Genomic DNA, 25,932 nt, shown 5'->3' on the forward strand with positions numbered 1-25,932 from the left:
TAACCACGGCAAATTAATAGGTCAAGAAGATTTTATTCTTTTCAAAAGCTGTTTTCCTTTGAGATAAAAAAAAATACCTTTTGTATAATTAACTCTTCATGATACTAGAACTGAGCAACTGTTCTTTTAATTGGACCTGGAACCCAGACAGCTGGAGGCCAGGACTTTAAAACCCACTTAATAATCTCCACCTCCTCTATTTGTGCTCTTTTTATCTTTTAGATGTTCTGGGAGATGGTGAATATGCATTTCTACTAGTTAGATTCCTTTCTGGGAGCTGATCTGAGAAAGAAATCCCAACTAAATGTATTTGATAGTCAAGAGCTCCATTTATTTTCTCAGCATTTTAATACTTAAAAACAAACAAACAAAAAGAACAAAAAAGAACATTATTCTTTATTTTAAAAGAAGGCAAAAAGAAATATCATCAATGAACAAGCTATGCCAATTATATTTTAACATTGTTCAGAAACAGGATCCAGGACATGAAAAAAAAAGAAGCCAAATTAATCCCATGTGCTTTTTGGAGACATACAGATGAAAGATATTTTTCAGCTTTGTGGTTTTGCTTTTCAACTTGTTAGACAACACGGTGAGTGCAAAAAATATAAATGTGAGCCTGCTAAAACATGGTGCTGTACCTCACAGGCAGCTAACCACACAAAGCAAAGGTCACAAGGAATAATCAGACCTTCTGTTATCAGCAAAGCTACGTTTGATTTGGAAAATTGTCAACTCTGGCTTTAGCTCAGGCAAATGGAGCATCCACCTTTTTCTGTCTAGCAGAGAAAGGAAAAGCCAAAGATACTGTGGACCTGAACCACTTAAATGCATACCTAAAAAGGGTGTAACTGATGCTATGCTATGGAACTAAAATAGTCAGAGCATATTTATATGCTTTTAAATATAGTTAGCAGTATTTCCCATTCCCTCCACATGGAACTCAGAACATCTAGTTACAAAATTCACCCCCTCCATCTCCCCTGGTCTCTCCATAGCTGAAGAGATTAGAAAGTGCAGTCAAAGCAGGGGGCAGGGGAAGGAAAATGGCAAGAATCTTTATCCCTTCTCCCCAAACTCCAACAGGCAGTTTTTAATAAATTCAAATGGCCTGATTTCAGAAGCTAACAGCAATGTCAGTTTAGCTAAACTTGTTAACAAGTCTTAGGACACTCAGTGGGCTTTTCTCCCTTTCTTTTTAGAGAATGGGGAAAGGGAATAAATCCTGGAATTATACCAAACTGACAGTATTTCTGCAGCAAATTTAGAGACACTATAGCAGTCCTGATTTTAATACATCCATAAAATCTAGGTACTTTTTTCTTTAAAAGCCAGGCCACACTGGCAGAAGCTTTGGACTCACTCCCACAAGTAATTCCTGGCATGCAAGTAAGTACTCGTCAGCCCAATGAAACTATTTAAGAATACAGAAATTTTCAGGAGTGAGCCCTTGCCATGACTTTTGGGGAGTCACAAGTTGGGGCTGGTTCTTTTACATAACTCTGTGTATGTCCATACCACACACTGCGATGTGGCAACTACAGATATTACCAAAGCCCACACTGAGTGTTGAAAGCAATTGAACTACAATTATTTGGGGTTCCACAAAAACAATTTACTCTGCTAAAAAGGAAGACTAATGGTACTGTGGCTAGCCCACTGAGTGTCTGAATTAGTCCTGCACTGCACCTTAGGTGCAGATATAATCTAGAAAGTGATTCTAAAATAGCATGTTCCTGGATGAGACATAGTAAGGGTAAAATATTTCAGCCAGTGATGTTTACTACATCTCTGACACATTTAATCAGAAGCCTAAACAATCTATATGCTGAAGTACAAACTTGTTTTTCCTTAAAATCAGTGTTCCATAATTGTTTTTATTTTCAAAATTCAGGAATGTGATACACAACGCAATTAGCTCCCTACCACTGCAGTGTTCACTTACATGAGATTCACTAGTTTCATGCTTTGTGGAAAAAAAATAAAATAAAATAAATAGAGACTGTGCAGTGCTTTTGAATGCTCTCAGTATTCTTAAACTGTGATCTTCAGAACAAATCAAGTCTGTGTAACTCCAGACAGGTCAACTTAAAAAAAAAATTGAGCTATTTCACAAGCTAGCAGACTACAGTCGGGTCTCCTACAGCCAGAATGGAGAAACTGTGTTCCTGCTGCTGCACAGCCACCCCCTTGACCTCACTCTATGCTTTCAGGGAGTTTACCATCAAGAGCTAAGGAGACTAAAGGGCCCTGGTAACACCAGCTGGTGCTGCACGTGCAACAGGGCACATGACAGAGAGGCCATGCAACTCCCCCTTCTGCCCCCATCATCATCACCATCATCACTGTCACCTCTGTATCCTGTCCTGATACTTAAAATAATGAGGGGGAGAGCTTTTTGTCTTTTTAGCTAGCCATTGCCTGCAATGGACACAGAAATAGAAAAATATGACTTCTGGCACAAAAAAAAAAAAAAAAAAAAAAAAAAAAAACAACCAACAAAAAAAAATTAAATAGTTTAAAATGGAACTAGTGACTACAACTCCCTCTACTCAGGTGCATTTACTGAGACTATTAACAAATGATGGTAAGTGTTATGACTTATTAGTTGCTCTCTTTTTGTAAGAGCAACAGGAGAGAAGTCAATGAGACCTCTCAGTGCTACCATGGTTTGATTTGTTGGTATTTTTTAAAGTAAACTAAAGAACAGTAGTTCTATGGTACATTAGTGATATATGGCAGAACCTCAACAATTCATACTAACAATTGAGATGAATTTTAAACTAGTGATGAAAATAATTCGTGAAAGTTTACCATAGAAGCAAGGATATACATTTAAAAAAAAAAAATAGTACTTCGTTCATTTCAAAATTTACTTGGTTAATACTCTGTAGTATAGTAGCTGTGGTAGCATACTCGGCAAACGCAGTCTCATACAAAATCTCATTTAACAGTCAACTCTAGATCATATACAGGTAACAGAAAAAAGAGTTAAGATAATTCAGAAAAACAAAAGCATATATAAATACTATATTAACACATTTAAGTTAGTTTATGAGACTATACAACAAGCATATACACAGGAAAAGGTGAGTAATGCTGGTTGCTGCAAAACACCAACATCCCAAGCCAGCACAAAGCCGATCCCACCCATCCACAGCCCACAGCTTCCCGCGAACACGTCTGAGCAGCCAAGGGGCAAAACCCCTGGGCAGTGCTGTGCCGCACCCCGACTATGCAGCCTGTGATGGGACTCCCTGGAAGCGGAGCCGGCCCCTCCATCTTGCCCATGCTTTGGCACACAGCACTTGGCCAGAGCATGGCATGAGATGGAGGGCTGGTCTTGGCTCCACAGACTGCACAGTTAATGCACAACACTGGTAATCCACCCATGGATAATCGAGAGTTGACTGCAATGCTTTGCTGAGAGCTTGGGTAAGACCACTGACATGACTTGGGCCAATCTGAGTCTGATGAGCAGCAGGACTATTTTTTGTACTATTTAGGAGTAATTATGATGCAAGACACAAATTAGAAATGCAAACTAGGGAAGTGTTCTGTATCTGGAGGCAAAGCTGCATTCCCTTCACTAACAAAACATTCTTTTTAAAAAAATCTATATTTAAATACTGTTAAAAACCTGAAAACCACAGCATCAAAGAATTTCATAAGGCCAAAACTATCCTCAGTTCCCTCTGGTTGTGCCTAGGTATTGCAATACATTTGTAGTAGTAAATGCCAGGTAATCTAGTAGCTCATCCTCTTTCCAGTGCCTTCCAGTAACAGATCTCAGAGCTCTTCACACAATACTTAAGCCTCACAACACCCCTGTGAGGTAGGTATTATCCCCATTTGAAGACAGGGAAACTGAGGCAAAGTGTTTATCATGTCCAGAGTCATAGAGCAAAGAATGGAAGATCTGAGTTGTTTTCCAGTTTTGCACACTAGAGCAATCCGTTAATCACAAGACATTAGTTCCCGTACATAACATGAGAGTGGATCAAAAGGGCCAGGGTTTTAGATTAGATTTCTGGTGTTTTATCTTTCAACTCTCATCTCATCTCTGCCAGATTCAGAGTCCACAGAGCAGTTTCTCCTTTCCTAAAGTGTAAATTGGCAGCACACTGTAACAGCTTCTTTAGAGCCAGTTGTGAATTAACTGAGTCAAGATTTTAAACCATCGATTCAGATACTGAGTAAGTGAAATTATGTGATACATAAACATCTCAAAGAGTGAAATACAGTGAATGAAATCTTACTCCCTGCACCACTTCCTCAAAAGTCAGTGGAGGGCTCCTGAGGACACAGTGGGGGACCAGGACTGAAATCACTGCAAGTGTTTACAGACACACTCAGCTAGAAGCAAAATGCACCTTTACATTACCTGTTGGGGAGCTGCTGTCTGTGCTTGATAGCAGGAGTTACATTGTCAGTGCTTGGCAGACCTTCCCCAACAGAGCACTTACTGACAGAACAAACTATTTTATCTTAGTAAACTCAGCATCAGCTAAGTATTTGTTCATAGCACTGTTGAGTCAAGGGTTCTTTAAACCTCAAAGACTTTCATCACCAGACAGAACTTGGAAGTAAGGGAAAACAGCAGAAAATCCATAAAATGTAAAAGTCTGTGTTACCTTATCGACCAGTCTCATGTCTTGATCACAGAGCAGTACAGAGTAGCCTGAACTGCCATTCTGACAGAAAAGAAGCCCTTTCACATCTATTGTTTTCAACTACCTTGCTACCTTACTTACCTCGCTACCTTACCAGAAGAAGAGGGGACAATTTCTGGCAATCACATGATGTTGTCTTTAAAATATGCTGTGCAATAAATTCACTAGAAAAGCCTTCACATTTTTTATTATTATTACATAGCTTTAAGAAAAATATGTGAAACTGCAAAGTGGTTTCCAGTTTTTAGTAGTTATATTTTTAAAAATGTTCTATGAACTTTGGTTTTCTTAGGGCTTCTAAATAAACAATATATTAAGGTATCTACAAATCAAATATTAAAGGAAAAAGTAGGTCCAAGAAATCTGTAACACAAATTGAATTCCTACTTGCTTATCCCTCAAATACCTTTTCACTGGAAAAAAGTATCTTAATCTGAAGCACAGCAAAAAGTGTCTCTGCTGACATGCTGAAACTGGTTTTCTGAAGTGTTACAGCATGGGTGCACTTTCTGTCTGTCTCAGTCAAACAAAGTCAACACAAACACATTTTATCATGACAGTGACATTATATTCTTTAAAACAAGCATTCTATATTTAGCAATATGACAAGAACAAGGACTTCAGCAATTACACTGTTTGGCAAAATTGCATCTCAAACGTCTGTCTCTTCCTCTTGCAACACAGCTGTTGACAAAGTCTCCACAACTCAGGTAGCACCCTTCAGGGAGTTACAAAGATGACTCAAACTGCTCATTTTGATCGGTGTTCGCCTCTAGCTTCACTGAAGGGATGCTCTCCGACTTAGTCCTCCTTGTTTTCGGAAATTCAATGACAACTTCTGAACAAGAAATACTAAGTGACGAGGATTTTTCTGTCTTCTTTGCAGTACTATCTTCTCCTGTTCCGCAACACTGCTTCAAAGCACATTGAGTCCTGCAAGGCAACTCACATTTCCCTCTCCCTGACTCAGAGCCAACGCTGGCAAACTCAGGCTGAATGGTAGTTGCATGAATCCCTTCGTCATGAAAGATCTCTTTGATGCGCTTGGCCACCATCATGTATGTGGAAGGGTCAGGACACTTGATGTGAGCAGTGCCAATGATCCTACTGCCTGCTAGCTGCCAAATGTGTAACTCGTGGATTGCTTCGACTCCTTCGAGGGTACGTAACTTTGAGTTCAAAGAATGGACATCGATTTGTTTGGGAACAGTCTGTAGAAGGATGAGGGCTGACTCCCTAAGTAACGGATAAGTTGTGTAAAGGAGTATACAGACCATAATCAAACAGAGGACAGGATCTAAATATAACAACCAGCAAGGACCAGCCACCGTAATACTCTCTTGCTCAGATTTGTTAGCTCTGCCAAGTGCTTGGGATAAAGTAGCATTTTCCATGCAATGATTATTGACACATGGATTAAAGCAAGGCCCATCTTCAGGGCATGGATTCCACAAGCCATAAAAGAGTAAGGCATTTACTACCACAATGACTGAACCTAAGGCATCTCCAAAAACATGCAGAAAAACTCCACGCATGTTAAGCTGTGCACTAGAGTCTTCTTCAACTTCCTCTTCATCCAGAGGATAATGGCCAGCATTCCCATTTACTTGTACGTCACTCATGTCATCTTTCATATCACCTGACAAGAAAACAACAAAACAATTAGGCATGAGCTATAATACATGTTACTGTAATTCCTTATAAAATCATATCCAACAGTAATCATGGCACGCTGAGTATGAAAATGAAAAGCAACTCAACCCACACGCTTAGCAACATCTTCTCTGGCTGAGGAAAATTCAGTTTTCCCAATAAGTGATCTAAATAATCTAGAAGGCAACTGTTTCTACATGGAGATTAAAGATGTGCAGTGGCAAAGAATGAAGATGACTACATTCTAACTTACTCTACTGAAAAACTCCTTTCACCTTTTCCAGCTGTTTAACCATTTGCCTATTCACTGCTTGTTTCTTAAAACTAAATGCAGAATTGCAGAGGATATGTAAAAAGCTGGTTTAAGTAGCTCAGTTAGTTACATTTGCTCCTTCTTTTGAAACACTGATAGACCGACTGATTGCTAAAATCTCTCTTTAACCATAGGACTGCATTGCTATTTCATATTAAAATTTGAAGCTAGAAGTTCAAAAGCTGTATGAATACAGCTGTGTAGTAGCTTCTTTTCAGGTTTACCAAAGCCTTTTCAAGAGGCTTGTGAATTCAAGGAAAAGGTAGTTGTTCCAAGATGGTGCATGGAGATAGCATGACCATGAGATACAATCAACTGAAATTTCGGATCTGAAACGCAGTTTACCAGCAGAATTGACTATGGGGCAGCGTAAGTTATCATTGAAATTCTCTGAGGATATGAACTACTGTTATTTATATTTAAAAATAAATAAATAAATAAATAGTAAAATTATAATTTTAATGCAAGTGACATACAGCTGTTGAGTTGTGACATGAGCTGTTGAGTGACACCCAGATTCTGATGTCCACAGTCATATGTCATGGACTGTGCATAAATTAACATTTTAGTGCCCTCCTTTGTCACAACTGTCTGCAATATTTACCATTCCAACATAGCTAACCAGCTGCATGGGAATAAAGACACACATCATTACAAAGAAGAATCCTTTCTGAAAGAAAATCATCTTCCAATGTTCAAATTGAAGAGAACTGTACATGATTAACTTCCTGTTTATCTTCAGAAGTTCTTCTTTGGATACTTCCAGTGCTAAAGCAAGTAACAGGCACTGGCCCCTGGCCTGACAAACTGAAACAAGGAGCTCTTACTGCTTCTGAGGTTATTGAGTTCAGAGCTTTGTAAACATTAACACATTAATAAGACGTGCAGCTTCTGCTGTTCTGCCCTCATGGCTGCGATTCTGCAATTGCAGAGTGGCACAAGTCCTCTCCTCTCTGAAGAAGGAGTGGGCTCCTACCAAGGCTGAGTTCCAAGCCCCAGCTCATTACCTCATCCAGTACGCTTCTGCCCTGAAGCTCCAGCTACATTTTCCACACTACCTCTAAGAGTTATGGAGCATGGGACCTGTAACTTTCCAGAGAATTAAATACATTAGAGGGAAATATGTCAGGTTACAGAGTTCAGACCTCAAGGTCCATGATGAGAACAAGGAAAGAGGAACGCTCTACTTTGTACCAAATATTTGGAATAATGGAGATCTGAAAAGTCAGTATAGATATCTGTAAGAGTGGGTAACAGGAAACATAGTTCCAGAAAGCTCTTGAATGTTTTCTTAATGACAAATGGTTAAAACATGTCCATTTGAAACATGCTCATTGAAATGTACCAATAAACTGATTATTTTACATAAAGTGCATGCACAGAAATGCCTGTGCAGGACTAGCCCCTAAGGCTATGCCTACTTTTCACTTCCACCTTAGGAAATCAGGACTACCCCACTCTGCGATTTCTAACGAAGGCACAGGACCACCCTTGTCTCCATCTCTACATCTTACATTTTCTCCCAAGCCTCAAATCACCTTTACCTGTAACTTTTCCATAGGCAAACTATGAATAGCTCCATCCATTACATAATCATGACAGGGCACAGAAGGAAATACAAACTTATTTTAAAGTTTCACTGTGACCAAAATTATGCCCTATTACCATCTAAATACCCACAACAAATTATTTGTTGTTGCTAGAAGCACATCCATGAGACATTCCAGACAAGTTAGCTCACAACAATATGCATTTTAATCTATGCTATAACCTTTGGGTCTAACTAGTCCAAAACTTAGCTAAAAGCACAACTTTTCACCATTAAATAATAACTCCCAAGCCAAGGTATGTATGACACCAAGAATTAAGAGAATTTTATACTGTTTGAAACTAATTATTAGGATACCTTTGTTGGAATTAAACCAACATTAAGAGCTTATTATGTGGTCAAGAAAATGGTGTAGTATATTCAGAGGAACTTTCCAATTCTCTTGAAAAACTTGTCTTTCCAAAGCCAGCATGCAGTACCAGAAGCAGAAACTAAGTTTCTCAAATGTGTATTGGAACCTCTGACCACAGAAAACCTGAAACTGTAGCAAAGTTCACACCGATCAATTAAAGCTCCCTTTAAGCTACAACAATGGTCTGCTGAAGTCGCCCTGAAACTGAAGGAGAGCAATTGGTTCCAAAGCCTGAAGTCCATTCCTTCTGGCGACAAGGATTCCCTAGGAACAGAGAAGTGGCAATCACGCACACCTTTCACTCCACTAGCACGCAATACTAGGCTTCGACCAAGCGGCTTCAGAATGAACTATCCAGGCTTCTGGATTCATTTTCAACTAACCCAAAAACTCCTATCCATGAAACCGTTTAACCACAATCGGGAAGGGAAGATTTTAAACACATGTCTGTGTGCAGGTGAGTGGGAAGGCACATGCTTTAGAAAGCTAAAGAAAAATTATTCCAAGACACCACACGTGCACCCTGACACCAGCATGCTCCACATTCCGGCTTCCACAGTTCTGACTGGCAATTTCCAAGACTTCCTCCTATTTAATACCGATGCCATGAAGAAGCACAACGTTACGGCAGTGGAACAGACTTCAGTACGTGTGGTTTAGATGGAGAGTAGCTTCCCAGGTAGTTGGTAACTGACCCAATGGAGCAATCCAGCTGCCGGGACCGAGCCGCACTCCATTTGATGTGCAGCCAGGTCGGATGGCACTAGAAGAGCGTCTTGTGACAGCTCGTGTCGCTAGGCAAGAAACGCTTGTCATGTGCCTTCCCTTGCAGAACCAACTTTTTTCCCAGGGCAAACTGCTTTATTCTAAGACTCTTTTACACTCTGACCTGTCTGCAAAACAAACATGCAGCTTAGAGCATCCGAAGGAAAGGCGTGAGGAAGAGGTGCGACAGCCATGTGCCCCAAGAGCTGCTAAGAAAGTTTCTCTCCTCTTTCCTAGGAGTGGGGACAGATGGTCCCCACAGAACCCTTACAGAGCCCGCACCAGGTGGGACGACCACCGTCCTACTCGGGAAAAGGATCCCTCCCGCTTTTCTACGTGTGGATGGGGCAGCGGCGCTTCCCCGCGGGGCTTACCCAGCTTCTCCTGGTTGACTCCGTTGGAGCTGCTGCAGTTCTCCACCAAGGTGCTGGTCTCCTCGCGGTGCAGCGCAGCCTCCCCGTCCCCGGGCGGCTGCTCGGGCTTGGGGCCGCCGCGGGGTTGCTGCTGCCGGCCGCCGTGCGAGTGCCCGTGGCCGTGGGCGTGCCCGTGGCCCCCGACGCCGTGGTGATTGAAGAGGCAGAGCCCCAGCAGGTTGATGATGAGCCCCGCCACCCCCACGGCGATGACCACCAGCGGCTGCTGGATCTCGTGGGGCTCCGTGAAGCGCTCGATGGCCTCCAGCAGGATGGTGAAGCAGAGGGCGGTGAGGAACACGGCGTTGACGAGGGCGCCCATCACCTCGGCCCGCACCCACCCGAACGTGTTCTTCTTGGTGGCGCGGGTGCGCTGGGCGAAGCGCACGGCCACCAGCGCCACGACCAGGGCCATCACGTCGGAGAGCATGTGGAAGGAGTCGGAGAGCATGGCCAGCGACGACGTGACGCGGCTCACCGCCACCTCCACCACGAAGAAAAGGAAGGTGAGCGCCAGCATGCACAGCAGCCGCGCCCGCCGGTTCTGCCAGCACCGCGGCCCGCCCGGACCCTGCGCCGCCATCCCCCCGCACATCGCGGCTGCCCCGGCGGGGGCGCGAGGAGCGCGGCGGGCGGTCGGAGCCCCGAGCTCTCGGGCGGCCGCTCCGCTCCGCTCCCCCCGCGCCGCCGCCGCTCCTTCCGCAGGCGCCGGGCGAGCAAACTTTGCACCCGAGCCCCCTCACTCTTTTCACACGGAACCCGAGCGCCGCCTCGGCCACGCCCCCACCCGCGCCCCATTGGCCGGCGCGCCCTGCCCGCCCGGCCGTGCCCTCCCGCCCCCGCGCCCGGCCCCGGTCGCCATTGGCCCGCGCGCCCTCGCGACAGCGGGGCCCCGCCCCCGCCCGGTAACGCCCAGCGAGCCGCGGCCGCCCCGTTCCGCCCGCCCGCGTCTGAAACGGGAGGTGGGCGGAGCCACGCGTGACGCGCCGGGGAACGACGGACTCCCATTGGCTCATCCCGCCGGCTTTCTCCTCCCGCCCCGCCTCCGCAGGCCCCGCCCGCGGCGAGCGGGACTCGTGCAAAAGGTGCGCTTCACACGGCCCCGGCCCCGCGCGCGCCCGGGGGCGGGGCTCCCCCTGCGGGCCGCGGGGGCGGGGCCCGGCGTGAGGGGCGCTGTGACGTCACGCGCCTGAGCGGGGTTTTCGGGTGGGATTTGAGCTTTTTCTGTGAGTTTTTGCGGAGGGGTTTCTGTTTAATTCTTTTCCTGTTCGTGACACTGAGGGCGGTAAGAGAAGTGCGGACGCGAACAGTAATAACTGAGCGCGTAAAGAAATTCGAAAAAGAAGTTTTGCTTGGAGTTTTGAAAGGCTGTATAATATAAAAACATATTCATAAAAGATATAATAATTGCGCTAATATTAAATAATAATTATTAAATTTTAAAATAATTGTTTTATAATTTTGTAGCAGAAAATATGTAAATGCTAAAAAGTCAATCCCTGGACACTCTTTGGTTTGTTGCGCTTGTAGTTAGGAAAGGGAAAGCAAGTGTTTGAGGCGTCCAAAAAAATCACAGAAGGGTAACCACAAAATTTTTAAAAAGAAAAAAATAGCCGAAGTTACAAAAAGGCAGAGCTGACCTCTTACTTTGCCCACTGTGTTCCAGGGAACCGACAAACACAGCAGCAAGAGGAAGTGTGAAAGAATATTCCATGAGCAGAGCATGGAGAGGAGACAGCAGCCTTTCTTCACCTCTTTGCAGCTGTAGAGATGTAGCTGTGTGTGTTGACTCATAGAGGCAGGAAGATAACTGGTGCCCTGAGAAGGAATACTTAGCCAGAACGCAAAATATTTTTCCTATACTTGGAGATTTCAAAGGGATTGTGATTCAGGATCTGTGCAAAGGTTCCTGACTCCATTTCAGCAGTAATATGACATAAGGAGCTCCCAAATCCACAGTGAAAGCATTATCAATGAGAATAACTGAGAGCAGTGATTCAGGACAGGCTTCCCCTGTGCTTGGCAGCATCCCCACGAGCCCACACATGGATATCACACTGTTATCCTTGTGTGCCATCCCCTCACCTTTGCTTAACCTTCCTCACATGGCAGAGCTGGCTTGGGCACCACAAGCACTGCTGTGCTGACCTATGACCCTGAACCCTGTTTTCTGTGAGAGTATCCTCGTGTCAAAATCCGGGTGTGCTACACACTGGACGTAGCGGTAGCAGCCCACAGAGAATTTTTTAATGACCATTGTAAAGACAGTCAGCAATTGGATTACTATAACATTCTCCTCACCTGCCTGGCTTCCCGTTGCCCTAACATCACTCACTAAGAAGTAAATAACCGGGAAGCTGAATGGCAATTACACGGAAATGAAACATTCCCATGTTGTGTCGTCATCACTCCCACACAGGGCATTAGTTAACAAGGAAGAATTGCCCAAATTTAGGATATATGGTTCAAAGAAACTGGTACAGCTCAAGCCTTCTTTAATTCCTGCAGGTGAAGTGGCTCCCCATTTTACAGGGATTGCTGTTAATCCAATGGAATTTAGCTAGGAAGGAAAGGAGGACAACAAGTTTGGTGTCTCTCATTGTCTCGGCTTCAGGCATTTGTGAAACTGGGTTTTAGTTGCCACTGGGGTGTCATTATAATTTTCTTGATTAAAAGTATTTAGTCCCCTCCTGAGAGAAATAAACCGGATATCAATATCAGTAGAACCCTGATGAATTAAACTTCATTATAAACTGTGTCAAGAGCTTTGCCTGATTTAAGGAGGGGAGTTGGGGCTTTTTGGGCTTCTTTCTTGTATGCACATGATGTCCAGATCAATTTGTGATCCTTTTAACATCACTGTAAGACCTCCTGATCTGCACAAGGGATACCCATGCCACTGATCAGTGTGCTTCAGCCTTCCACTTACAGCATGGCATCTTGTTGATCCTTAGCCATGTCCAGGAATAGCTTTTTGTCCTGCTTTACCAGGCTGAATGTTGAATTCCACTCGGGGCCAGAAGCCACAACACATGGACCACATACCCCAGGAGAATGGGAGGGTGTGGTTTCTTCCCAGGCAGGGAAGAAAAATGGTTCCTGAGGCCTTCCACTGCTCCCTGATGAATAGAGTTGGGCGTATAGCTTTGACCCAGCCACTGTTCTCTCCATGGGTTTGAAATACAGGGACTTTGATGAATGATCCCCTGTGGCAACCCAATCCTGCTGCCACCATGCCAGGCATGGACCGACAGCTAGACCACACAGGAGTTCACGCTGCTACCTCTTCTCTACACTCTTTATTGGAAACCAGTGGGCTGTATGCTGCTGTTTCCAGGCTTTTCTATTGTATTACTGTACACCAGTAGCCAAGAGGAACAGGGATAGTTCCTGAACTTAGGGCCGTCCATCTGGCAACCTCATCAATTTTAAGATTAATGGGCAAGTGACTGATACAGGTACCTAATGAAACCCTAAATGGTGTTTTACAGGAGACACAATGTTCCTGCTTATGCTTTTAGGGAGAATACTTTGTCCTCAGAGTAGGGAGGACTCTGGATTTTTTGTTGGTTTATTTTGTTGGGTTTTTTTTAAGCTTCCAGGCATTGTTCATTACTCAAAGAATTCTTTCTCAGCTCAGCTTCCGGTCCACAGATGTGGAAGGACCCATCTAAAATCTGTTTACTTACCATAAATGCTCTGTGTTCCAAGGGGAAAAGTAGCTGTGGATGCCTGGCACACAGCTTCCTCCCCCCCAGAGCCAGGTGACAGGTCTGAACAGAGGGCTGCTGCTTGTCACTTGTCCTGTGGCAAAACGTTTTGTACTGGGTCCTGCTGGGCTCTCCTGAGCCAGTCGAGCACTGTGTGAAGAACAGGACTTTGGCTGTGAGTTTTGCTATTACTCAGCATGTTTGCTGAGTAAATAAAGCCACTGCTTTTTCCCTTTGAATTTCTGCGCAGGGTTGCAAGTGGAGAGATCTCCACCATGGAGGGCTCTTCATCACTCTGTGCCTTTCCACTTGGAAAAGGTGAAACCCTGCCTATAAGCCACTGATGCAGTCACATATTACAGAGCACACTGCCTCCTTTTAACACCTAACTCTTCCCCTTTCTGTGCAGTCATCAGACCTGTCGGCTTTTAATGAGGGCTTGTGGGACTGTGGCAAATATGACTCCATCTGTCTGTTCCACTTCAAGGCTGTCAGTGTTCATTTTAGGCTGCATTTCTCACAGGCAGTGTCTCTCTCTCTGGTAGCTGTCCTTACAAGGTTTCTTCAAATTAGATGCAGTCAGCAACACCAAAGCCAAATAGGAGCACTCACTGCCCAGTTACCTGCATAAAAAAAGGTTGTTCCTTGTAATGAGAAATAGCACAAATGAAAAGTGAGTATTACTGTTCACATAGCTCTAGGTTGGATTCACTGTTATGCACTGATTCAGGAAAGCAGCTTTATCAAGGAAAGGACTTAGACATGTGTTTGCAGTTAATTAAAAAGCCTTATTTGAACAGAGGCAAGTTAGGCATGTGCTTACATGCTTTTGTTTGTGACATGTGAAGAAAGACTATAGCAGTAATTGGCAGTGAGATAGGAAATGAAGGACACCTTGCTCTCTAAAGAGATTTCTTTTTCTACCTGGTTACTGTGTCTGTGAAATCTGGGGTCTTTGGAAGTCAGTGGCAGAACTCCAGGCAAGTTGAGTGGATCAGTATATCATCTGCTATACTTCTTATGAACCTTGCAAACCAGATTAAAAGCCCTTTTTTTTTTCTTTCCTTCCAAAACATTTTCTCCCTAATGAAGATTTTTAAAATATGCCTCTCTTATGTCCAGTTTTGATCTTTCCTTTATTTTGCATTTTTATTTCAAGCTGTTCACTTGATTCAATGGCATTCAGTATCCTGTAACTGTTCCAGAACTTTGGGCACCATTAGCTGTATGCCAATCTGTAATTTTTTCTAATGAACAGGCATGCCCTTTTTGGTGGACTAAAGAGCATTTCCTGGCTGCTTTGATTACCAGTTTGTCTGCTTATGATACAAATAGTATTTCCTTAAAATCCACAAGTAAGCTGGCAAAATAGTTGCTCTAATCAGCTGTGAAATTAATACTGATAAGGTATTAGTTAGAACTAATGCCTTATCCAGCCAGTGCTTGAGTGGATCCAACTAGAAAAATCACCACCATATTAATCATTAAAGGAAAAAAAGGCAGGTTTGTGATGTTACTCACTTTTGCACACAGTGTGGCTCTCTGGTGGAAAGAGTAACAATGATTCAACAGGGATGGGAAAATTCTGTAAATATGGAATTTTGGAATAAAAAAATATCTTTGCATCTGATTGGTTCATAATATTTTTAATTATTACCAAAATAAATTATTATCCTTCGTATGGCATTTTCCATAAATCATACTGTTAAGCTCTGCCTTTTATTATCTTTAGAAAGAACATGAGAACAAGCCAATTCTCTTGGAGCCATGCTAATGAGTATCAACGAATCAATGGGTAATTGCTGAGGACAGACACTGAGAGAGATATGTGCTAATCACTGCTGGGGCCTGCTACACCTATTTACAGTATCAGGTCTGATCAGAGAGCTCACAGTACTTTCTGGTGCCCAAGCTGGTTAACTGGGGGCAGGGATTTCCTGTCACAATATGATGCTGGTTTTCATTGGTGAAGGATCTCTAGATGGTCTCTTGTTGGAAGAAGATCACTCAGGTCCTTTGAGGTAAGTCCCTACAGGAACAATTAATACTGTAGGAACTCATAAACGTGCATGTACTGGCATTGGAAAAGGCAGTTCAAAACTAGTTCAACAAGTGCAGCTGTGAGTCGTGGGAAGCTGCAGAGCACCTCCATGTAGTGCTGCAAAGAAGCAATGCCCTTTGGTGGCACATTTTGCCCTCATGAATGGAGCTGTGCTGGTTTACCTCCATGTCTCCTGGGAGCTCAGTGACATCGAGGGCACACTGTGCAAAGACCTCAGTCTCGGCAACTGAGCTAGGCTATGTAAGAACATGGTACCAGAAGAGCAAGATCCCCAGGCAGGTTGGAAAGGCAGCCATCCCCCTGGCTGTGTATATGCAGAGTTTACAGGTTGCTTCCTGGAACAGCCGTGAGCGCAGGATACGGCACATCCTATCATTTCTGCTCTGTGAGGCAGGCCTGTGTGCAGCATGGCAAAGAGCCTGGTGGCACAGGACGTGTAGGGCATGCTCAGGCTTGGGGCCCCTGTGCAGCACATCTTGACAGGCTCCTGCCCTGACCCAGCACCAACAGGTCTGATCTGGAGGGCAGCCTCAGGCTCACCTTCCCCAGCAGCCCAGGTACTCCTGGTGTTTCCAGCCAGCTCACCTACCCACACACTGCTCCTGCTGTCACAACACACACCAGGCAAGAGCTGGAGCCTTCTGTCCTGACAAAAAATATGTAAAGTCATTCAACTGGCTGAACGATAGCATACTCGTCATTTTACCATTTAGGTATTAGATATTTACTGTGTCAGCTTGAGATAGATGAATTTGCCTTTATTACACAATAAATACTGATGCTTTGACTTGGAATGTGATGCAATCTCAACTCTGAGACCTGCTGGACACTGCTGCTTTTCCCAGATACCATATGTGGCCTTCACATAAGGATGGAGACATGAAGGCCTCTTTTTAAGGATCAATTATATTTGATGTTTGTCAAATCATATTCCAAGGCAGTAAACATAGGTTATGTTCTGTAGCTGCATCTATTAATTTTCAGAACTGCCTTCTACAGAGGCCATTTTTTGTTCTCAGGTTAAGATGGTCCAACTAAAAGCTGGTTCCAAACTGGGCCACTGCAAGTTGCTCTCAGGAATTATATTCCTGCTCCTAATCAGGCCTCAGATCTAGCAATCAGGGTGTGTGATGTCATGAGGGGCATAAGCTTTGCCTGCCAGTGCAACCAAAAACCAAATTATTTTTCATCTCCATTGCTTTTCAGCCAGTTCAGTAAGCTAGTCCTATTTACCTAGGGCAGCAGGATTGCTAGAGCTGACACACAGGACCATGTAATTAGGGCAGGGAAAAGAGTGTGACTACATACTGGCATCTACTGATGCTGCTCATGAAACCACAGCCTCAACTGGACAATAAGGGAGGAATTCATGTTTGGAAATCGGTAGCTGATACACAAACATTTTATGATCACGAGTCTCCCTTTAGAGTCAGCAGAGATCTAATCAGCTTTGTCACTGGAGTCTGGTGGTTTATCTCCTCCTACAGTGCTCTGTACTTGATTAGATGAGTTCCAGCCTTAGAGTGCGCATTTCTGTCCTGGATTATAAAGAAAGCTGGTGTAAATTGCTTGGAGATTAGGTCAATGGGTAATGAAGTGGCTCCTGCCCCCACTGTTGGTTTTGCCCACTATAAGACAAGGATTTTCCTTATTCTTTCATTAAAGAACATGAGCTAAGTGAGTTCTTTAATGTCACAAACTGAGTAATGCCAGCAGGAAGAGTAGAATCCAGTGGCCTGTCCTGCCAAGACCAATGGTTATACCAACATGCTAGGAATGTCATGTTCAAGGCTGCATCTCCAAACTAAAATTCACAGGCATAGATAGCATCAGCCCTGGGCAGTTGACAGTTCCCTCAGAAGCAAACATAAGGGATGGCTGCTTTTGGAAAGCAGGTCATTTATGTAGGTGGTTAGGCACAGAAGAGCCTTACTTGGAGCATGAGATTTCAAAACAACTTCATCCAAATCTTATGAGCTAATTCCATACAGTTCATTATCAATGACTATTTGCATAGCAAAAGAGTGACTGTGAGCATTGTTTCTTGCAAGCTTTATTTGTGTTACCCTGCTTTACATCTAGCCAGATGTTTCTACCTTAATGTTTGGGGAAACAGGGGTTCATGTCGGCACGGGTGGATTAAATGATGTTCTACAGCAGCTGCAGAGCCAATGGAGGGGACACATTTCTATCACTGCTAAGATGACAAAGCAGTTGTTAAACCCAGCAGTTACAGGGCTGGCCCAGGAAGGACTTGTCAGTCAAGTTTCCAAGTAATCTGTTTGTGAAATACGTGTTCCATCTCCCTTATTGACTAACAATGTATATTATCTGGTTAGTTGACTGTGGGGATAAAGGTCTTTTTTCATGTCATTTGTCAAGCTCTTGTGCAAAAAGCTGCAGTTAAACTGTGAATAACCTTAGAATCCTGAACAGTGCCAACGAAAGTTCTAGGAATATGCTTATTCAGTTTTTTACTAGACACATAAAATAGACAAGCTTTGTGTCTTTGCCAATTAGATAAACCAGGGTCTACCTCTTTCTTGGAAATTTCCCTAGAGAAAGATATTCTCCTTGTAAAAAGGGAAATATAAAAAATAAGCAAATTATATATTTGAGGAGCAGTAACATAGCACACAATTGTTGTTAAAGCTCCAGAATATGCGTTTTGTAGCACCGTGGTTATATAAAATTACCATAGACATTATCAAAACACTTATAGACACTTACTGTTAAAAATGAATGAATTAGGAGATCTTTTTTTAATTGATCTTCAAAGCTTCTATGCTGTTGATAATTATATGCAACACCTTTGTATCTAATCACAAGCAGGAAAAATGTTTAATGGAGAATGATTCATGGAGACTTGTTTACAGCCTATAAGCACACAGAAAGTCAGTCTATAGTGTTTGTGTGTTCACATATCCCCAAGGAGTTGTAACAGGCTGGGCTGACACAGTCCTACATCCCAGTGGACTGCCCTCTAGGACACTGTGTGGGTGAAGAAGGATTTGGGTGTGCACATGTGGCCGTTCCTGAGACCTTCTGTATGGCAATATGTAAGCACTGTGTAGGCTGGGAAATGTTACAGGAGGGAGAGGAGGAGCTGCTTGTTCTCTGTCATTATAATTTTACATTGTCATACGTGATGAATTCCTGGCATTGGCTCTGGCCTGATCGAGCAGGTGGGGCAGCAAGAGCCCAGCACTTCCTACCAGAGTGTGTAGCATGAGTGAGCCCCCCCTCTGCTGAAGTGATTCATCTGAGCCCCACATACCACAGCGTCCTCCTGACCTCCTTAGTCTCTCTCTGACCTGCTGTTAAGTGTGTCACACAGCCTGCTTGTGCTGGTTGGGACAGTGACAGAGATCCCAGTGTATGGATGTGGATCTCTGGCAGCCAAATCCCAGTGCTCGGCCTGCCCATGGCAGGGACCACCCAGTTACAGGAGCCCAGTGCTGTACCGTCTGACTGACAGGCCCCAGTGTAACCCCAAACTTGGAGGCAGCCCAGTTTCATGTTTCTGTCTTATCTGCTTTGCCCAGAGAGGGAACCCTCTGGGCCAGCAGGATAGCACATGTGCCTGGGGACCCTCCCGCCTGCAGCATTGCTACCAGTTCCCCTTCCTCACTCCTGCACAGGTGTTTATCTGGGACAGCTGGAGCCTTTCTAGGGGAATGGTCACCTCCAGCTCTTCCTTTCAAGATTGCCTGCACAGCCTTTGGGTGTGCCTGAGTGCCATGATCAGCAAGGTCTCCACATAGCCTTTTGAAGCCACCAAGGTGCAAACCAGCTAATGATTAAACCTGCTTTCTCAGTTTTACTGCTGGAGAAATGCTTCTGTGGCAAAGCACCGAGGAGAGTACAATACTCCTTTCACATCAAAAGAGTATGCAGACACCCAAGGTAAATACCGGCCTGCACTGAGCACACTTCTTTCTGTGCTGCTATCTATTTACCCTGATAGTTTCAGTGAACTGAGTTCCTCAGCCTTCTAAAGAGTTCTCAGCACAGTGGTCAAACAAACAATGTAGTTTTCTGGGTTTTATTTGTTTCAGTAAAAAAAAAAACCAACAGCGTGACTGAAAAATACAAAGGAAATGGAGCAGACAGTCAAGAAGGAACAAAGACAGCAAGAGGGAAAAGAAAATCAAAAGCAAGTAATTAGCATGGTTAGAATTTGTTATTTCTATTAATTCCAAAGTTCTTGCTTCCTTTTGCCAGCCTCATTTGATTGCTGGGCAACAGGGACAATTTCTTTGGGTTTTCCTTTAGTTAAAATGATTTGTTTATAAGACATATTTTTTGTAATAAACATAAGTATCACTTTGTAAAAACATTCTTCTTCAGGAAGTAATAAAGCACTTGCTGGATGGGTGTCATACCCATGTGTCTTGACTCCACTGAATCATCCCCAGAGAGAGTAGAAATGAGGGATGGTGGGGAAAGAGATTTGGAAACAAATAAGCACTCTAAATCATAAGGACAGGACTTTGTGTGCAACCCAGGCCACAATAGCATCAATAGCTCCCACAGGGCCAGAATTCCTCCTGCATTTACCATCCAAGGACAAAACCTAATAATCTCACCCTCTCATTTCCTACTACAGCAACTTCCCTTGGTAGTTTGCAAACCTCAGTTCAGCAGTGTCTGATGCATGGCAGATGTCTCTCAGAGCTGTGAAGCCCCCATACTGTCATTTTTCTGATGTCACTCATGCCTCAGACTTAAAGGACTTACCAGCAGGGGATGGGGGAAATGCATTTGTCAACAGCTTTTACTACAATAGTTCTTAGTGGGACTTATATTTTGTGAAAAAGAACAGGTTTTCTTAGGAGTTCCCCATCCTTTGTAGATGCTCTAAGGGAGATGAAAGAAAATTTACAGAAAATCTTGGGGGCAGGTTCTGAAATTATTTCTCAAAGGCTGATCGTTAGGAGCTGTGGCTTTGATATAAGAGTAAACCCTGACTCAGAGATTCTCACATCAGGGACTTCTACCTAAATTGTGTACTGTCTTTTTGAAATCTATCCAGCAGTGATGGAAAGGTTTCAGGTTGTGGGGAAGCCATCTCATTCCTCAGTATCTCAAGCCCTGCAGTCTTGCTATCCCGTGGCTGCCAGTGTCTTCTGGCAAGAGCAGCCCCAATCACTCAGGTCCACACACTGGAAATGTTTCAGAAGTAGATAAATAAAACATTAATGATGATCAATGTAAGAGAAAATCCAGAAATAATACACTGCAAAGAGATGACCCTAATAAACAGCTGAAAGGGTCAATGGACTTTTTATTATGATGTTAAGCCCAAATTTTTATAAAAAGTTTCCCATAACTCACAGAGGAAGATGTAATTGTGAAATGGGTACTAAATTAGAATTCCCAGTTATAACCCATGCCTTGAAAAGGCAGTTACATGGAAATTCTTTGCTTCCAATGATGCTGAATTAGGGTTAACATTTCTACCATTGCAGGGAAATTACAGTGAAACCCCAAGCACCTGTGAATAAAGTACCATTGTTTTAACATCCACTCTCCCTCCCATTGTCCCAAGGGACAATTAGCTAAGACAAAATTTTTTAAATGGAAAACATATCAAATATAGTCTTTTGAAACCTCCTCAGTAATCTATGTAAAATTACCTAAAATTGTTCTTCCTCTTTCTTGAAGAAGTAACCACTTCATAAAACACATAAGCAAGAGAGACACTACTCGGAGCAACCTAGATGAGGAAGCAGAGCACTGAGTGCACATACAGACAGGCTCACCCTGTTAATTCAGAGTGAACTTCCTCTCATCAGTTACTGGGCTTAATTTAAGTAATAAAATGGGTTGGATTTTGCCACAGAGACATTTTCAGTTTACCTTGTGGCCTGTGTTGGTGTTTTGAGAGGGACCCAATAGCTGTGCAAAGACAACACATCACCATGGGGTCATTTCTTCTAGCTACATGCTTAAAACAGACCAAAATCTCACTGCCAGCTAATGCAAATCATAAATAGGAATTTTCTTAGAGTAACTCACAGGCAGAGAAATGTCTGGTACATGCATTTACTTAATTCTTTATTATATTATATATTTACACTACATACATGTATCTATTAGACATTTTATTTTGTATTTTAGTATTTGCATGCATATGTTATATATTTATACACAGAATATAATATTATATGTTACATATTATGTTCATGCTTATTTCATGCATTTATTATTACTTGCCAAGGACAGGAAGGGACCTGACTGTTAATCATGGGTCTTAATGCAGTTGGGGACATGTGGAGTGAGGCTGGGCTCATGTCCCATTCCTCAGCACTGCTGGGGCTGGCACAGCACAGGAGAATTTACAGCATGGTAAGGAGTCCTCCTGGCATTAAAGAAGTGAGCAGCTCCTATTCTTCCAGGTTGAGTCACCAGGGAGAATGAGCCTGTAAATAGGGGAAGATGATCATTGTTCTGTGTTTGGTTACTAACAAGGAGAGTAGGAGACAATTCTGTGTTTGCATATACTGAAAGCTGTTCTCACCACTGCAAAGACTTGATTTTATTCAGTGCTTTCCTTGTCGATGCGTCTGATTTTGTGTAAGAGAACAATTGGTGATTCTACTGTAAGATCACTAAAAAAATATTAATTCACAGCCCAATATTGTGGGATACTGGATTAGGACTAAAGTTGGCAGCATATTTGGTAGTACATGTTTTTATAATAATAACAATAATAAATCCATGCAAAACATGCACAGTTTTTCTCCAACTTTGTACCAATTGTTTACATACAGTGTCTCTTATCTGCTACTAATTAGGGAGAGTTAAATAATATTATTCAGTATGTACAGATCTCAAAATACTTCACTGCAGCATAGTAGTTTCTTCAATCCCACTTTCTAAAGGTAGGGGTTTGAGGGGGGAGGGAGGTGGCTCCCTTTGGGTTGGTTTTGTTTGTTTGGTTGGTTTTGGGGTTTTTGGTTGAGATGTTTTGGGGATTTTTTTGAGAAAGTTGTGAATTTTCCCAAGCTGAAGATGTGGAGAAACAGCCCAATGAGGGATGCAGGGGCAGGAACTGCAGAAAGGTTGTAGAATCAATTTCCGTTTCTGACAGCAAGTCTTGCACGCAACTGAGGCAATGCAAAAATGGCAGGCCACGTGCAAACTCTGCAAATCACGGCAATAGTGCTTGCCGAGGTGACCTCGGCAGCAAGTGCTACTTCACTTCCAGGAAAGTGGCTTTGAAGATGGAATATAAACGGAAAACAATTTTTAAAAAAAGAAAAAAAGTGACCGGTAGAGCATCTGCAGCATCATCAACTGGAGCAGTGACTCCCGAGCGGTTTTCTGCCTCCTCTCCTCTCGTTATCCCGCTCATCCCTCCCATGACCCCCCGCCCCTGGGCCCCCGCCGCGGTCTCGGCTCCGCCGGGCTCTCCCCGGGGCGCTGCGGGGTCACCGGGGGCCGTGGAGCTCCGGGCCCGGGGAATGCCGACCACTGGCGGGGCCGGGCAGGGGGACGCCGGAGCATCCCCTTTGGGGACCCCCGGGGCAGCATCAGCCCCGCTGACAGCATCGCGGTCCCCTCCTCCCCTGGAGCCGGTGCTGCTCCTTACGGCGTCCTTCTGTGGCTTCCGCGGCCGTCGTGAGGCTCCTGGACTAGTGCGAGCTCCCCGACGGCTTCGTGCTTGTGATGGACCATCCAGAGTGCACTCAGGACTTCTGAGATGTCCTGGAGGAGTAGGGATTCCCTTTTTGTTTTCAGTCGCAGAAGGATTTGGGCTGTTCTACGCCCTTTTTCAGCTTTGGCCTACGATATTTTTTCTTTGCCAATACATGTGTTGGGGGTAAGGGGATAACAGCAGGGTTTTCCCTATTAAACTGTCCCCTTGCAGCACCAGAGGTTTTCTTTCACAACCCAAAATTTGTAAACAAGACTCAGGCGTTGGTGAGAAGGCAGTGGGAGTGCCTTGTGCCACCAGTGTAGCCCTGACATCCCCAGGGATGCCCGGAAAAACGAGGGTTTGAGAGGGAGCAGCATCCACTTGATGAGCTGTGCCTGTGTCCTGTGGGAATGCCAAAGTACAGCCCTCCAGACTCGATCTGCTTCCACTGCTACTGTGGCCATTCAGAGATGATCTAGTCCCTGGACATCCTGCTGGACAACGTGATCTATGGGGACCTTCCTGCCAACAGCAATGAGGACATCATCCAGGGCTGGCTGTTCTTCACACCACAGGACTCTTGGGGTAGGTAGGTACTTGGCTTCATGGCACAGAGCAAATAACAGCGCTGGAAGGGTGCAGGGTGACACACGAGCATCCCGTTCTTGCATCTCTGGAGAAAGTGGCACATACCCTCCATCCTGCTCTTCTCCAAAATATAGAATTGGTTAGGATGCTTGGGTGCATCTCTGAGCAGGGGCACTGGGGACACTGGGAGAGGGTGGACAGTTATTTTCTTCCACTGACCAGCAGTTTCTGTCTTCTCTCACTCTCCCTGGAGTGCCAGCACCTCAAAACATCACTCAGCCTGTGAGTTTGAAGGAAGGGGGTTAAGAGAAAACACTTTTTATGAGGATGAACACTTTATTCACAATAAAAAATAAACTTTATGCTTTTGGTCCCCTTCCTCCAAGGCAATTTTTTGTGTCCTTGCTCTCTAGCTTTAATGCAGTTAGGAGGGGGTTAGGCAACCTGAAGAATGAATCAACAGCCCCTGTTTCAAACTGCAGCAGCCACTTCAGTGACCCTGAACTGCCACCCAGGCACACACCTAAATGTGAAAAGCAAGTGGGTTGCAGGGACAGAGATCTCACCCCCTGTGAAAGCTGGGAGGAAATCAGAAGTGGCAAAATGCATTTCAGCCCAATCTCTGTCCAAATTGTTCATTTTCCACCTGTAGGCCCCTGTAAAATGGCCAGGCAGAGCTGGACTCTAGCAAGGTTTATTTTGGAGCGCTTTGTGCCCCCTGGCAGGAAAGTGATCAAGTAAACTATAATGTTTATTGATTGGAAAATGGATACTGAAGGAAGAAAGGGATTGTGGGAGACAGGGAAGTCTCTTGCGTCTCCTTTCTATCCCCAGGAGCTCCTCATGAAGAGAAATGCCTACCCTGGGTTTACACCTGACGCCTCCTGATTCATCCACCCCTTCCCTCAGTCGTGTTGACCCGTTCTGCGGACTTCATTAGCTGAACTAAGAGGAGTCCCAGTATCAATCAACACAGACCACAGAGAGAGGAACCCTGTGCAGTGAAGAAAGAAGATTACAGATCTTACTTCGGGGGTAGAATTTGAGAATTGTATCTCTAAGGAGTTTACAATTTACTCTAGCAAACCACAAAACACTAAACATAGGCTATGAATCTTAAATGAAAAAAGCAGGAGGCGTGACACACAGGGATCAATAAACCATAGGCCCTGGACCACAGGGATACCCTGTAAGCCCTAAACCCCTGGCAATCTATGGCAAACTCTGAAGGCTAAACCATCCACCCTAAGCAATAACCACTAAAGCTGAGTGAAAATCTGGAAATGCTGCTACTGATGTTTTACAACTCTTGTAGAGGTGGAGAACATGACAGAGAACAGTGGGTTCTGGCTGTCAGATTGTTTGTGAGAAGTTTTATATGCTATTACACCTAGATTCTATTAACACCCCGTGCGGGGGGTTACTGGATCTCCAGCACAGCATCAACTCCACTGATGGCATTGTGGTCCCCCCACATATTTTCCACATCCCTTTGGTGGAATCGGCGATGAGCAATGGCCAGAGGTCTGCTGTAGCTGGAGAAATACAGATTTACCACTGTGGAGAAGACCCTTTTGGGATGCAGGGGCCACACAGAGACCCAAAGAGGAGGAAACTCAGAAGTGGCATCTTCCACTTTTACGAAGAAGTTTGATGGTCCTCTATATTTATGTCTGATTTTAATTTTTTTTATCTGCACAGCCAGCCAGCCCTTTCACACTGTTTTAAGTGCTGTTCAGCTGGCTGCAGAGGTGACAGGGCATGACAGCTGAAAATCAGGAGACTGGTCCATATTTTTCAAAGAAAGTACAACTTTCCCTCCAGGTTATCCTTGATGTTCTTATGCATATAACACTTCTGCAATTCCAGAGGTGCTCACAACTAACCATATTAAAATTCCTGACATCTGTATTAAACATTAATTAATTTCTCTCACAACATTCCACAGTGTACACCATTATTATAATCCTATAAGGCTTAAGCTGTACCATGTCCATATGCACACTTTTCCCTTCCCTTCTAAGACATTAGTATATCCATCAGCATGATGGCAGTGTTTTGGAAGTACTCCATAAGCAGTCGCCATTCCCATAAATGTTCTATTTGTGAATGTTCTATTCCCTGAATATGTTTGAAAAGTGCATCCTGA

At 44.0% G+C, this 25,932-nt stretch overlaps 2 protein-coding genes across 8 annotated transcripts in view; one reads left to right on the forward strand and one right to left on the reverse strand.

Moving 5' to 3' along the window:
- Positions 1 to 305: 305 nt before the first annotated feature.
- Positions 306 to 10,521, reverse strand: SLC30A1 (solute carrier family 30 member 1). Its single transcript, XM_058833870.1, has 2 exons — positions 9,740 to 10,521; positions 306 to 6,312 (listed from the first exon to the last, which is right to left on the reverse strand). The coding sequence occupies exons 1-2, from the start codon at positions 10,371 to 10,373 to the stop codon at positions 5,402 to 5,404; spliced, it is 1,545 nt and encodes a 514-aa protein (XP_058689853.1). The 5' UTR covers positions 10,374 to 10,521; the 3' UTR covers positions 306 to 5,401.
- A 6,552-nt stretch (positions 10,522 to 17,073) lies between these two features.
- LOC131576857 (uncharacterized) overlaps positions 17,074 to 25,932 on the forward strand; it is a 44,785-nt gene continuing 35,926 nt past the window's right edge. For 3 of the 7 annotated variants that reach the window (XR_009277085.1, XR_009277088.1, XR_009277084.1), the window contains exon 1: positions 17,596 to 19,456. Coding sequence is in view for 2 of the 7 variants with exons in the window: in XM_058833873.1 (XP_058689856.1) it covers positions 19,347 to 19,456; positions 22,647 to 23,382 (846 nt within the window). In the remaining 5 variants the exon portion in view is untranslated. The other 4 variants (XM_058833873.1, XR_009277087.1, XR_009277086.1 and 1 more) reach the window with 4 other exon arrangements.

Source organism: Poecile atricapillus, chromosome 3 (genome assembly GCF_030490865.1).
Source record: "Poecile atricapillus isolate bPoeAtr1 chromosome 3, bPoeAtr1.hap1, whole genome shotgun sequence".
Lineage (NCBI taxonomy): Eukaryota > Metazoa > Chordata > Aves > Passeriformes > Paridae > Poecile > Poecile atricapillus.

Excerpts from the sequence above, each read along its gene's own strand:
- SLC30A1 (XM_058833870.1), bottom strand. The coding sequence starts at position 10,373 with ATGTGCGGGGGGATGGCGGCGCAGGGTCCGGGCGGGCCGCGGTGCTGG. Across the intron at positions 6,313-9,739 it reads AGTCAACCAGGAGAAGCTGG|GTGATATGAAAGATGACATG; the intron begins GTAAGCCCCGCG and ends TTTTCTTGTCAG.